General features: G+C 41.7%; 1 protein-coding gene across 5 annotated transcripts in view; it reads right to left on the bottom strand.

Moving 5' to 3' along the window:
• Window positions 1-274: 274 nt before the first annotated feature.
• Window positions 275-15371, bottom strand: part of RBM5 (RNA binding motif protein 5) — a 50079-nt gene continuing 34982 nt past the window's right edge. For 3 of the 5 annotated variants that reach the window (XM_053721158.1, XM_053721160.1, XM_053721161.1), the window contains 7 exons: window positions 6890-7036; window positions 6688-6765; window positions 3241-3423; window positions 3074-3148; window positions 1359-1456; window positions 1092-1221; window positions 275-894 (listed from right to left, as the gene is read on the bottom strand). In XM_053721158.1, the coding sequence (XP_053577133.1) occupies window positions 769-894; window positions 1092-1221; window positions 1359-1456; window positions 3074-3148; window positions 3241-3423; window positions 6688-6765; window positions 6890-7036 (837 nt within the window). In that variant the 3' untranslated portion in view covers window positions 275-768. The remainder of the gene's footprint in view (window positions 895-1091; window positions 1222-1358; window positions 1457-3073; window positions 3149-3240; window positions 3424-6687; window positions 6766-6889; window positions 7037-15371) is intronic. The other 2 variants (XM_053721159.1, XM_053721162.1) reach the window with 1 other exon arrangement.

Below are 15371 nucleotides of genomic sequence, written 5' to 3'. Positions count from 1 at the left end.
ATCCTCTTGCACTTCCTGTTGGGGAGGAGTAATATCCCAGAAGTAATGATGACCCGTGGACTGATCACACTTAACAGAAGAAAACAGCAGTCAATTTGTTTATGTCCACCACAAATAAAATCTAATCAAGTTGGTTTGTATTCTTATTTGATACTAATGTAGCGAAAGCCAATATGGTAATACAACAGCCTCAATGTTGGCATAATTAATTTACATAGTGACCTTATTTTCCAGAAGCCCTCCCCCAAACACAGTAATATGAAATTTCCTAAAATTTTACTTTTAAAATTTATTAACATTTTTGAAAAACAGTTTTGTACAAAAAAAAAAAAAAAGTTCTGTACAAATGTTTCGAAACATACAAAGTGAAGCTTTTTGTCTCAGACCACTGAACAATACTCAAAAATAAAAAGCATTTTTGGGATTTTAGCCTCATTTTTACGGGTCGTCTTGAATTGAAGAGTAACATGAGTTGGGAACCATAGTTCGCACATTCTTTCACAATGGCTACAACATATCCAAAAGACTGTTCTCAGTTGTGAAAAAAAGGAGCTTCCGTATCTGCTTCTTAAGTAGTCCATATTTATTCACAAAACAAAAAAATATTTACACTGTACAGATTGTCATATTATACATATGTATAGGTGAGATGACCCTTACAGGGTTCCTGAAAATCGACCTCGGAGCGCCTACACGGGACAGCACAGTCATCCTCACAGGTTTCTGTGATTATATATTTAGTCCTCTCAATGTCCCAGCTGACATAGATCATTCCATCTCTGTAAATCTTGCATACATAACTTTCCGGACTGCATCTTTGTAAGAATTTGCAGCATTTACACCATACGAGCTGCCCTTGGCTCCAAGGCCAGCCCCTCTTGTCCTGACCTGTGCCTGAAAATGAAGGAAAGCAGATGTCAGTAATCAGAGGAATTTACCAGAATTAGATATAAAACAATTAGCTCAAAAATAGAGCCAATGTATTGAACGTTGCAAGCATATTCCATTCAAATGAGCCAGTTACAAACGTTTCAGTATTGCAACTAAGCATGTACATCTGATAAAGTGTGCAGCAATGCCCAGTCTCATACCTGAATGGGTGCTGTGATCCCTTGACTTTTGCGTCCCAACCCAGAACCTTCTTTCCAACCCATGGCCTGTAGCATCTTGTTTCCTATGTTGCTGGTATCAATTCCATCTTTTGTAGGCTGCTCATAATTTCTGCAAAACGGAATATAGAGTAAGGTTACTTGCTTGACATATCAATACTGCATTTATCTAATTTCATGTATTTTGAGACAAAAAGTGGAAAGTTAGCAAAGCACATTTAAAAAAATACAAAAAGGTCTATGACTTACACAACTGCAGGGTCAAACTGCTTCTTGCGTTTTGGCTCAGGAGGCTCTGGTATGCCATACTTTTCTCTCCTCTCAGCTGCTCGGTCTCTGTATTTAGCCTGGAGTGAATAGAAATTGTTTACAGAAGGGCAGTCAAACCTCCTCTACTGCTTAACCCCTTAATGACCACAGCACTTTTCCATTTTCTGTCCGTTTGGGACCAAGGCTATTTTTACATTTTTGCGGTGTTTGTGTTTAGCTGTAATTTTCCTCTTACTCATTTACTGTACCCACACATATTATATACCGTTTTTCTCGCCATTAAATGGACTTTCTAAAGATACCATTATTTTCATCATATCTTATAATTTACTATAAAAAAAAAAATTATAAAATATGAGGAAAAATGGAAAAAAACACACTTTTTCTAACTTTGACCCCCAAAATCTGTTACATATCTAAAACCACCAAAAAACACCCATGCTAAATAGTTTCTAAATTTTGTCCTGAGTTTAGAAATACCCAATGTTTACATGTTCTTTGCTTTTTTTGCAAGTTATAGGGCCATAAATACAAGTAGCACTTTGCTATTTCCAAACCATTTTTTTCCAAAATTAGCGCTAGTTACATTAGAACACTGATATCTTTCAGGAATCCCTGAATATCCCTTGACATGTATATATTTTTTTTAGTAGACATCCCAAAGTATTGATCTAGGCCAATTTTGGTATATTTCATACCACCATTTCACCGCCAAATGCGATCAAATACAAAAAATCGTTAACTTTTTCACAAATTTTTTCACAAACTTTCGATTTCTCACTGAAATTATTTACAAACAACTTGTGCAATTATGGCATAAATGGTGGTAAATTCTTCTCTGGGATCGCCTTTGTTCAGAAATAGCACACATATGGCTTTGGTGTTGCTTTTTGGTAATTAGAAGGCCGCTAAATGCCACTGCGCACCACAAGTGTATCATGCCCAGCAGTTAAGGGGTTAATTAGGGAGCTTGTAGGGTTAATTAGGGAGCTTGTAGGGTTAATTTTAGCTTTAGTGTAGTAGACAACCCCAAGTATTGATCTAGGCACATTTTGGTATATTTCATGCCACCATTTCACCGCCAAATGCGATCAAATTAAAAAAAACGCAACATTTTTCACAATTTTAGGTTTCTCACTGAAATCATTTCCAAACAGCTTGTGCAATGGCACAAATGGTTGTAAATGCTTGTCTGGGATCCCCTTTGTTCAGAAATAGCAGACATATATGACTTTGGCGTTGATTTCTGGTAATTAGAAGGCCACTAAATCCTGTTGCGCCTCACACGTGTATTATGGCTAGCCCCCAGCCGCCCACGACCCCGCCCCCCTTCACATCAACAGGGCCATCGATGGCCGCCACCCGCCTCCCGGTCCGGCTCCCACCCACCAACGCAGGGAGCCACCGATCTCCGGTGCAGAGAGGGCCACAGAGTGGCTCTCTCTGCACCGGATGACTTAAAAAGGTTATTGCAGGATGCCTCCATATCGAGGCATCACTGCAATAACCGGAAAGCATCTGGAAGCGAGCAGGATCGCTTCCAGCTGCTTTCCACACTGAGGACGTGCAGGGTACGTTCTCAGGCGGTAACTGCCTTTTTTCTGAGGACGTACCCTGCACGTCCTCAGTCGTTAAGGGGATAATGTTATACTTAACCCAGCAAAGAACAATTTGGCATAGAATGGAGTACTCACCTCCCTCTCTTTTAGCTCCAGAGCTTCCAAATCCTGTTCAGATAGCTTTGATCGCCTGTAGACATCCAAGTTTTGCTGTGAAAAAACAATAAATCAAATAAATGAGCTTGTTGTCCAGATGTACACATCAACCAGATAGAAGCAGGTCATCTGTACAGCACTTTTACCTTATGCAGGTCTGAAAGCTGCTGGTGCCTGGTCAGGGCATCTTTATTCGGAAATTGTCTGCGACAAAGCAAGCATGCCAATTTCTTCCAGTCCGTTAGTTTATCCTCATCCAATGACCCTGGTAACAGCTGTGGCTCATCCTCATTATCACTGTCCCCACTGTATGCAGCGACCAATGCCATCTGAAGACAGAACATTTTAAACCAAAGCTTCCAGTGTAAAAAAGGAAATTTATGCTTACCTGATAAATTTATTTCTTCTACGATATGATGAGTCCACGGATTTCATCCTTACTTGTGGGATATTAACCTTCTGCTAAAAGGAAGTTGCAAAGAGCACCACAGCAGAGCTGTATATATAACTCCTCCCTTCCTTCTACCCCCAGTCATACGACCGAAGTTAGAAAGAGAAAGGAAAAGCCAAAGGTGCAGAGGTGACTGAAGTTTAACAAAAATAAAATATATACCCGTCTTAAAAATGACAGGGAGGGCCGTGGACTCATCATATCGTAGAAGAAATAAATTTATCAGGCAAACAAATTTCCTTTTCTTCTACAAGATATGACGAGGCCACAGATTTCATCCTTACTTGTGCAAAAGAATTAGCCAGCCTAAGAGCCTTAATTCTATCTAAGATATTCTCTAAGGGAGTCTCAGTCTTAAAGGGACAGTATACACTCATTTTCATATAACTGCATGTAATAGACACTACTATAAAGAATAAAATGCATAGATACTGATATAAAAATCCAGTATAAAATGGTTTAAAAATGTACTTAGAAGCTTTCAATTTAGCTCTGTTGAAAAGGCAGATGGAAAGCCCACTGCAAGTGGGAAATAAGACACTCCCCCCTCCCCCTTCTTTTGCATATGAAAAGACCCTTTACACAAACGGAAGCAAGCTGGAGAAGGTAGCTGACGGTATTAACATAAAACTTTGGGGCTTGGTTAGGAGACTGAAAATCAGAGCAATGTTCTTTAAAAATAAGCAACATTATACAAAAAAAAACAAAAAAAAAAAACGTTATGGGCTTTACAAATAGATCACCTACAAAACATTTATGCAAAGAAAAAAATGTGTATAATGGCCCTTTAACAGACTCTTCTAAAGCATCCCTCCTCCCAAAGTAACAGGCGGAGGCGTTCAAGCTTAAATTTAAAGGGCATGGCATCCGAGCCTGACTGAGGTACCGCACTTCCCGAATCAGAAAGTTCCCCCTCAGATAAAAGTTCCCTGACCACTAAATCAGATCCCTGTGAGGGCACATCGGAAATAGCTAATTAAGCGTTAGAGGACTCAGTATTCACATTGACTTCTGCCCTACTGTGTTTACCCTGTAACACTGGCAACTTAGATAATACCTCTGTAAGGGTAGTTGACATAACGGCAGCCATATCCTGCAGAGTAAAAAAATTAGATGCGGTTGAAGAACCAGGCGTCGCTTGGGTGGGCGTTAAAGGTTGTGACGCTTGGGGAGATGTTAGCAGTATACCCTGATTCTCGTCAGACTGAGAATCATCTTTAGACACATTTCTTTACATAAAATTTGTGCTTTGCACTGCAAGGCCCTCTCAGTACACGAGGGACAAAAAGTTAGAGGGGGTTCCACAGTGGCATCTAAACACATAGAGCAAGAAGTTTCCTCCTCAGTGTCAGACATGTTAAACAGACTAGCAATCTTATAATAGTCGTTCTTTTATTAAATTTTTTAGCTCTGAATTCAATTATAGTCTAAAGTTAATGCAGAAAAAAATACTGTATTGCACCTTTAAATTTCAAAAGCACAACTATTTTCTGAGACGTTCAAAAACGTGTTTTTAGCAGTAAAATTTATTTGGAAGTGTTCAAAAACTAACAATATTGCAAACTGATGTAATAACGATGTTAAAAATTAAAATATGTATTATCTCTAACTTGGCCCCTGCTGTGGCGCCTACCTGCCCCCGAATGTAACTGCTACTGCTCGAAAAGCTATTCAGGCCCTTTGGAAGTCCGGAAAACTAAAGCCTCACCAGAGAACAGGACTGTCGCCCATGAAATCCAGCTGAACTGCGCATCTGAGCGCGCGAAATAGGCCCCGTCCACCGTGGGCGCTATGCAAGCTCGGTAAGACCCGCATGGGTCATAACAAAAAATAAACATGTCCCCTAAACATAAGCCATGTGCCCTCTTAAATACACTCTATATAGCATGTGAAAACCCTGCACAAATATGTCAGATCACTAAGCCATGTGCTTATAAACAGAACCGTAACTCCCAGTGTCAAACCCCTCTTTATCAGACAAAAAATATTTTACATAGTTTGGTAATAAAGAGAAAGGGATTCCAGATACACCATTTCTTTCACACATGTGTATACTGCTTACCCCTCCCCATAAAGGGGAAAATGTCAGCCTGTTCTGTGCATCAAGTCTCCCCAGAAACAAAAAGACTAATCATACCTCAAAATTGCTTGTAGCAACACACCGTTCTCCACACTGAAGATTTTCTTACACTACCTTCAGCTGATGTGGGAACCATCATGGATCTTAGAAAACGTTTGCTACGATCATCAACATCAGGGCAGGAAGATTCCTCACTCTCCCTGAGAAAAAGAGTACTCACTGGCACCATTTGAAAATAAAAAAAAACTTCATGATTGAAGAAACTAAACACCTCACTTTACCTCTTCCTATTACTATACAGGCAAAGAGAATGACTGGAGGTGGAAGGAAGGGAGGAGCTATATATATACAGCTCTGCTGTGGTGCTCTTTGCCACTTCCTGTTAGCAGGAGGTTAATATCCCACAAGTAAGGATGAAATCCGTGGACTCGTCATATCTTGTAGAAGAAATAAAAATACCAAATACATGGTTTTATTAAGCTATAAGTTGCGTTTGCTTTAACTTGAATATGCAGAGTATTTTACACACAATTCAATATTCACACAAACAGCATTGATTTTTTTAACCCATACAAAACAGGGAAAAAGGACCAGCAATTAAAAATTGGTGTGTTATTCATTTTCCCCAAGAGGTTTTTCTTTGTTAGGACCCCCCCCCCCCCTTTAACTTTACTATAAGTTTGTGTGTGTCTAGATACAGAGGATATTTTTTTTAAAATAGGACCAAATATAAAATAATGCATTATTCATAATTAAATACTTTTGTTTTCTCTGCATAGCTGTCTGGATCTTTTTGTGCCTTTAGTTAGAATGATGGGTGCCAACAAGCAGATAGTGAACATTTAAATCAAGAATACGAGCATGTATGAAGTCTCACCAATTTTTATGGCATTTTTTTTTTAAGCATGTATATTTCCCTGCAGCATTCCAAGGTTTTGGCCGGATATTACACACACACTCACACACAAAGGCCATATGGATAAAGAAAAAATGGGTAGGGCAGAGCAAGTAAACCAAACAGATGCAAGGAAGGCCTGAAGCAAAATAGTTTTATATGCATACCTTAGGCGGTCTTTCTTCCTCTGCACTCATTATCATCATCATCTCTGGTAAAAACTGTCTCTCTAACAAAGCTCCCTGCTAAATAAACAAAAAGTCATCAACCTAAGCTGAAAAATGTGAATGAGATGTGAATGTTTACACATACTTAAAGAGAAAAATACACAGAAAGGACCACACAAAAATGCAGCTCCCTTACAGTTACCTTTTTCTCAAAAAGAGCAAACCCAGCATCCGCAGCTGCAGACTCTTTCCTCTCTTCATCACGTGAGCCAAGGGGCTGGAAGCTGTTCTTAAAGTTCTCCTTCTGCTTGTTTAAGCTCTTGGCCCAGCGTTCCATGTCCTTTGCAATCTAAGAGGAATCAATACAGATTAAAGGGACATTGCAGCCAAAATTGTATTGCACATGAATGCATTTCGGTTTTGAATAGAAGCATTTTTGTATAATACACATGTATTAACACTTAAAACAGCTATAACTTTTAGTAGAAGTATGTTTGCCAAGTATGCACCGTGCACCAGCATTTTAAACAGCACTTGCACCATCTGGTAATGACATGATACAAGACCCACTGGTGCTTTGAGCAGACAGAATTTAAAAAGCTGCATCACTGACAATATTTAGCTATGCTAGATATTCTATGTTTTCTAGTCTTAAAACCAGGGGTAGGGGGGCGCTGCTAACTGAAGGAAAACGGTGCATTGCGCAAGCAGGAGACATAGGAACGAGCAGGATCCACAAAATCCTGTAGTGGAAGGTTTGATAAATTGTTCCTTTAGGTACATTTTTGCATATAAAATCACTTTATCAAAAACCACAACCTTTCTATCAAAAACCCATACCTTATTATCCTATCCGTCTATTTACACAAAGTCCTGCTGGTCTTTCTTGCTGTATACTAAAAAGGCCAATAGCGAAAACAATGGAAAATTAACATTTTAGTACAGTCCCCATTGGGTGCATTAAATTATCTAAACCTTTTTTAGATATTTTTTGTAACTAGAAATTAGACATAAAACCTAAAAATTCTCATGATTCAGAGACGTCAGAGAAGGAGGGGTCAGGCAGCCATTTCAAAACAGCCAGATGAGAACTAGTAAGTGTATTTACTGGCAAAGTTTAGATGAATTAGGCTACAGTTGGCTGTAAAAATAGTTAACCCAAAAATTACTTTTACTTATTTAGATTAGTTGACTGTCCCATTACCGCTAAAACAGTGATTACTGCTACTAGAATAATTTTTGCAAATACATGATTACAAATATGTTTAAATTCAAATATGTAATTCATCTTTGTGTAATTAAATTTTGAATTGCATGTCCCTTTAGACGAATTATAATAAAGTTTATAGAAATAACTAGTTTGGTTAAGGCAATTTCTATTTTTATATTTGAACGCAAACAATGCTTTAGTGACAAACCAGAACATTAAAGAAAGTAATGTAAATTTGGTTTCTCCTTAGCTCGTTTCCCACTTGTACCTACAGGAACAATTTTCCAAATGCTTTAAACTCTGCAGCTTGTATAACATTTTAGTATATAAAATCACTTTCTAACAAAAACCACAACCCAATGAAGTGGGCTGATCTTGTAGGGAGAGAATACCTCATTATCCTATCCGTCTATTTACAAAAAGTCCTGCTTGTCTTTATTACTGTATACTCAAAGGCCAGTAGCGAAAACAATGGAAAAACAAAATGTATGCTTACCTGATAAATTTATTTCTCTTTGACACAATGAGTCCACGGATCATCTAAATTACTATTGGGAATATCATTCCTGCCCAGCAGGAGACGGCAAAAAGCACCACAGCAAAGCTGTTAAATATCACCTCCCTTCCCTCCCACCCCAGTTATTCGACCGAAGTAAAAGGAGAGAAAGGAAGCAACAAGGTGCAGAGGTTTATAATACAAAAAAAAAAAAAAAAAAAAAGCCGGTCTTAAACAGGGAGGGCAGTGGACTCACCGTGTCAAGAAATTAATCTGGTAAGCATAAATTTTGTTTTCTTTCTAATGACACAGTGAGTCCATGGATCATCTAATTACTATTGGGAATCAATACCCAAGCTAGAGGACACAGATAAGGGAGGGACAAGGGAGGAAACCTAAACAGAAGGCACCACTGCTTGAAGAACCTTTCTCCCAAAAGAAGCCTCAGCCGAGGCAAAAGTATCAAATTTATAGAATTTTGAAAAAGTGTGCAGAAAGGACCAAGTTGCAGCCATGCAAATCTGTTCCACAGAAGCTTCATTTTTGAATGCCCAGGAAGAGGAACAGCCCTCGTAGAATGAGCCTTAAAACTCCGGCGGCTACTGTCCAACAGTTTCACAGGCCAAACAAATTATACTCTTAAGCCACAAAGAAAGTAGCCGTAGCTTTCTGACCCTTAATTTTCCCAGAGAAAACAACAGAGCCGAAGACTGGCGAAACAATTTAGTCGCCTGTAAATAGTATTTCAACGCACGCACCACATCCAAGTTGTGCAGCAGACGCTCTTTATGAGAAGAAGGGTTAGGACATAAGGATCAATCTCTTTATTAATGTTCCTATCCTAAACAGCCTTAGGAAGGAAACCCAACTTAGTACGCAGAACTACCTTTATCAGAATGAAAAATAAGATAAGGGGATTCATACTGCAACTCAGAGTTCTGAGACTCTGCAGAAGAAATTGCAACGAGAAACAAAAAAAACTTTCCAAAATAATAATAAACTTAATATCTGAGGAATGCATAGGCTCAAACGGAGCCTGTTTAACTAACAAGGTTAAGACTCCAGGGAGGAGTAACAGGTTTGAACACAGGCCTGATTCTGACCAAGGCCTGACAGAACAATTGCAAGTCTGGTACATCTGCCAGACGTTTATGTAACAGACAAGGCAGATATTTGACCCTTGAAGGTACTTGCCGATAAACCCTTCTCCAAACCCACCTAGAGAAAGGACAGAATTCTAGGAATCCAAACTCTACTCCAAGAGTAGCCTCTGGATTCACGTCAAATCTTGTAGTAAATCTTCCTGATAACAGGCTTACGAGCATGGATCATGGTTTCAATGACCGACAGAAAAACCACACTTAGATAAAATTAAGCGTTCAATCTCCAAGCAGTCAGCTTCAGAGAAACTAGACTTGGGTGAAGGAAGAGCCCTGGAAGTAGGTGGTCTTCCTCAGTGGAAGTCTCCAAGGAGGGAGAGATGACATCTCTACTAGGTCTGCATAACAGATCCTGCGAGGCCACGCCGGTGCAATGAGGATCACCAACGCCCTCTCTTGCTTGATTTGAGCAATGACCCGAGGAAGGAGAGCGAACGGAGGAAATAGGTATGCGAGACCGAAGTTCCAAGGGACCACCAGAGCATATATAAGTACAGCCTGAGGATCCCTCGACCCGTACCTCGGGAGCTTGGCATTCTGACGAGATGCCATGAGATCCAGCTGTCCCCATTTGAGAATCAAGCTGGAAAACACTTCCGGATGGAGTTCCCACTGCCCCGGGTGAAAGGTGGATCGCAGATAGACAGTTAGATAGGCAGTTGTGGGTCTCCGCCCACTGAATAATCTTGGCTACCTCTGTCATGGCCCAAAAAACTGAGTTCCTCCCTGATTGATGTAAGCCACTGAAGTTATGTTGTCCGATTGGAACCTGATAAACCGGGACACAGCTGAGGCCAGGCCAGAAGGGCATTGAAGATGGCCCTCAGTTCCAGAATGTTTATGGGGAGAACAGACTCCTCCAGAGTCCATGTCCCCTGAGCCTTTAGATAGCCTAAGACTGCTCCCCATCCCAGCAGGCTGGCGTCCGTCGTCACAATCACCCAGGTGGGTCTGCGGAAGCAGGTTCCCTGGGAAAGATGATCCTGAGACAACCACCAAAGAAGAGAATCTCTTGTCGCCTGATCCAGATGTAATCACAGAGACAGATCCGCATAATCCCTGTTCCACTGCCTGAGCATGCATAACTGCAGAGGTCTGAGGTGGAAGCAGGCGAACGGAATGATGTCCATGGCAGCTACCATCAGACCAATTGCCTCCATACATTGGGCCACTGACGGGCAAGGCAAGAGTCGAAAATCTTTGTCTTTCTGACCTCTGTCAAAAATATTTTCAACCTTGTAACTGGAATTAAGAAACACTTTCCCAAAATCACCTTCCACCCGTGGGAGCGCAGGAAAGATAACATCTGTGTGTGAGTTCGCTTGTTGAAAAGCTGGCGCCTGAACCAGAATGTCGTCTAGATAACATCTAGATAAGGCGCCGCTGCAATGCCCCGCAACCGGAGCACCGCCAACAGGGATCCCAGGACCTTTGAAAAAATTCTGGGAGTTGTGGCAAGGCCGAATGGAAGAGCCACAAACTGGAAGCGTTTGTCTTGAAATGTGAACCTCAGAAACTTGCGATAATCCCTGTGGATGGGAACATGCAGAAACGCGTCCTTTAAATCTACTGTTGTCATAAAATTGACCCTCTTGAACCAAGGGAAGAATGAAACGAATAGTTTCCATCTTGAAGGACGGTACTCTGAGAAACTTGTTTAAGCTTTTGAGATCTAAAATTGGTCTGAAAGTTCCCTCTTTTTTGGGAACCACGAACAGATTGGAGTAAAATCCCAGACCCTGTTCCTGCATTGGAACAGGAACTATCACTCACAGGTCGGAAAGGTCTCGAACAGTGTAAGAACGCCTCTTTATCTGGTCTACAGATAATCTTGAGAGCCCCTGGGAGGAAAGGTCTTGAACTCTAGTCTGTATCCCTAGGAAACTATGTCCACTGCCCATGGATCCTGAATCAAAGCCTAAGCAAAGAAGGAAAGTCTGCCCCCCATAAGATACGGTCCCGGATCGGGGGCAGACCCTTCATGCTGACTGAGTCAGAAGCAGGCTTTTTAGATTGCTTTCCCTTATTCCATGACTGGTTGGACCTCCAGGAAGGCTTGGACTGTTCCTGCTTGTAGAGGGAGAGGAAGGCTTACCCTTGAAGTTACGAAAGGAATGAAAATTACTCCCACGCCCTTTCTGCTTATTCATTCCTCTTATCCTGAGGGAGATGACCCTTTCCTCCCGTAATGTCGGAAATAATTTCCGCCAAGCCCGGCCCAAACAAGGTCTTACCCTTGTAAGGAATCGTCAAAAGCTTAGACTTAGACACATCCGCAGACCAGGATTTCAACCATAAAGCTCCACGGGCCAGTACGGCAAAACCAGAAATTTTTGCTCCCAGCTTGATAACCTTTAGGGAAGCATCCGTAATAAAGGAATTGGCCAATTTAAGGGCCTTGATCCTATCCTGGATCTCTTCAAGGGAAGTGTCTGTCTGAATAGAATCAAACGCATCAAACCAGTATGCCGTCGCACTAGCGACGGTAGCAATACACACCGCCGGTTGCCATTGTTAACCCTGGTGTACCTACATCTTTTTGAACAATCCCTCCAATTTCTTATCCATAGGATCCTTAAAGGAACACCTATCCTTTACAGTGGTCCTATTAACTAGATTGGAAATTGCCCCTTCCACCTTGGGGACCGTCTGCCAAGACTCCTTGATAGAGTCCGCAAAAGGAAACATCTTTTTAAAGAAAGGGGATGAAGAAAAAGGAATACCCGGTCTCTCCGATCTGGTACAGGGGAAACTTCTACCATAGAAGGTACATCAAAATACTTGTTTAACTTGCTAGACTTCTTAGGATTGACGACAACCGTGGTGTTGGAGTCGTCCAAGGTAGCTAAATCCTCTTAAGCAACAGAGGTGTTCTAGCTTAAACCTGAAGGATACAACTTCAGCATCAGAATAAAGAATTACACTGTCTGAATCTGAGATTTCACCATCAGATGCTACCAAAGTATCCTCATCTTCCGGCTTTTGGGAGGGAGCATTCAGAATAGCCATTACTGCGTCAGACAACTTACTCACTGACTCTACATTTCCTCCTGCGCTTTCCATGCAGCATGGGAAAAGCAGACAGCGCATCAGATACCGCAGGCGACATGAGGGTTTTGATGTCTTGCAATGTAACTCCAGGCGGAGCTAGAGAGGAAACGCAGGGTACTGCATGTGTGGACGGTACATTTTGGGACACTTGAGAAAGCTGCGGCATATCCTGAACGTTGTCAGTAGACTCCTGAACAGCATCCGCCCTAGACAATGTTGGCTCAGAATCAAGAAGTCTATCCCAGTAGTTTAATGTTCTCTCAATACATGAGGAACAGAAAGATTAGTGGTTTCAACAATAGCATCAAAACAAAGTACATGTAACATTTGGCAAAGCCTCCTGGGTCCATCTTTACCCAGAATTAAAAAACATAATTTATGCTTACCTGATTAATTCCTTTCTTCTGTAGTGTGATCAGTCCACGGGTCATCATTACTTCTGGGATATTACTCCTCCCCAACAGGAAGTGCAAGAGGATTCACCCAGCAGAGCTGCATATAGCTCCTCCCCTCTACGTCACTCCCAGTCATTCGACCAAGGACCAACGAGAAAGGAAAAGCCAAGGGTGAAGTGGTGACTGGAGTATAAATTAAAAAATATTTACCTGCCTTAAAAACAGGGCGGGCCGTGGACTGATCACACTACAGAAGAAAGGAATTTATCAGGTAAGCATAAATTATGTTTTCTTCTGTTAAAAGTGATCAGTCCACGGGTCATCATTACTTCTGGGATACCAATACCAAAGCAAAAGTACACGGATGACGGGAGGGATAGGCAGGCTCTTTATACAGAAGGAACCACTGCCTGAAGAACCTTTCTCCCAAAAATAGCCTCCGATGAAGCAAAAGTGTCAAATTTGTAAAATTTGGAAAAAGTATGAAGCGAAGACCAAGTTGCAGCCTTGCAAATCTGTTCAACAGAGGCCTCATTCTTGAAGGCCCAAGTGGAAGCCACAGCTCTAGTAGAATGAGCTGTAATTCTTTCAGGAGGCTGCTGTCCAGCAGTCTCATAAGCTAAACGAATTATGCTACGAAGCCAAAAAGAAAGAGAGGTAGCGGAAGCTTTTTGACCTCTCCTCTGCCCAGAGTAAATGACAAACAGAGAAGACGTTTGTCGAAATTCCTTAGTTGCCTGTAAGTAAAATTTTAGAGCACGGACTACATCCAGGTTGTGCAGTAGACATTCCTTCTTTGAAGAAGGATTTGGGCATAAAGAAGGAACAACAATCTCTTGATTGATATTCCTGTTAGTAACTACCTTAGGTAAGAACCCAGGTTTAGTACGCAGGACTACCTTATCCGAAAGAAAAATCAAATAAGGAGAATCACAATGTAAGGCTGATAATTCAGAGACTCTTCGAGCCGAGGAAAAAGCCATTAAAAATAGAACTTTCCAAGATAACAACTTTATATCAATGGAATGAAGGGGTTCAAACGGAACGCCCTGTAAAACATTAAGAACAAGGTTTAAACTCCATGGTGGAGCAACAGTTTTAAACACAGGCTTAATCCTGGCCAAAGCCTGACAAAAAGCCTGGACGTCAGGAACTTCTGACAGACGTTTGTGTAACAGAATGGACAGAGCTGAGATCTGTCCCTTTAATGAACTAGCAGATAAACCCTTTTCTAAACCTTCTTGTAGAAAAGACAATATCCTAGGAATCCTAACCTTACTCCAAGAGTAACCTTTGGATTCACACCAATATAGGTATTTACGCCATATCTTATGGTAAATCTTTCTGGTAACAGGTTTCCTAGCCTGTATTAAGGTATCAATAACTGACTCAGAAAACCCACGTCTTGATAAAATCAAGCGTTCAATTTCCAAGCAGTCAGCTTCAGAGAAGTTAGATTTTGATGTTTGAAGGGACCCTGTATCAGAAGGTCCTGTTTCAGAGGTAGAGACCAAGGTGGACAGGATGACATGTCCACCAGGTCTGCATACCAAGTCCTGCGTGGCCACGCAGGTGCTATTAGAATCACTGATGCTCTCTCTTGTTTGATTCTGGCAATCAATCGAGGAAGCAACGGGAAGGGTGGAAACACGTAAGCCATCCTGAAGTCCCAAGGTGCTGTCAGAGCATCTATCAGGACTGCTCCTGGATCCCTGGATCTGGACCCGTAACGAGGAAGCATGGCGTTCTGTCGAGACGCCATGAGATCTATCTCTGGTTTGCCCCAACGTCGAAGTATTTGGGCAAAGACCTCCGGATGAAGTTCCCACTCCCCCGGATGAAAAGTCTGACGACTTAAGAAATCCGCCTCCCAGTTCTCCACTCCCGGGATGTGGATTGCTGACAGGTGGCAAGAGTGAGACTCTGCCCAGCGAATTATCTTTGATACTTCCATCATAGCTAGGGAGCTTCTTGTCCCTCCCTGATGGTTGATGTAAGCTACAGTCGTGATGTTGTCCGACTGAAACCTGATGAACCCCCGAGTTGTCAACTGGGGCCAAGCCAGGAGGGCATTGAGAACTGCTCTCAATTCCAGAATGTTTATTGGCAGGAGACTCTCCTCCTGACTCCATTGTCCCTGAGCCTTCAGAGAATTCCAGACGGCACCCCAACCTAGAAGGCTGGCGTCTGTTGTTACAATTGTCCAGTCTGGTCTGCTGAATGGCATCCCCCTGGACAGATGTGGCCGAGAAAGCCACCATAGAAGAGAATTTCTGGTCTCTTGATCCAGATTCAGAGAAGGGGATAAGTCTGAGTAATCCCCATTCCACTGACTTAGCATGCACAGTTGCAGTGGTCTGAGGTGTAAGCGT

Source organism: Bombina bombina, chromosome 7 (genome assembly GCF_027579735.1).
Source record: "Bombina bombina isolate aBomBom1 chromosome 7, aBomBom1.pri, whole genome shotgun sequence".
Taxonomy (NCBI): Eukaryota; Metazoa; Chordata; class Amphibia; order Anura; family Bombinatoridae; genus Bombina; species Bombina bombina.
This window is presented reverse-complemented; position numbering and strand designations above follow the sequence as displayed.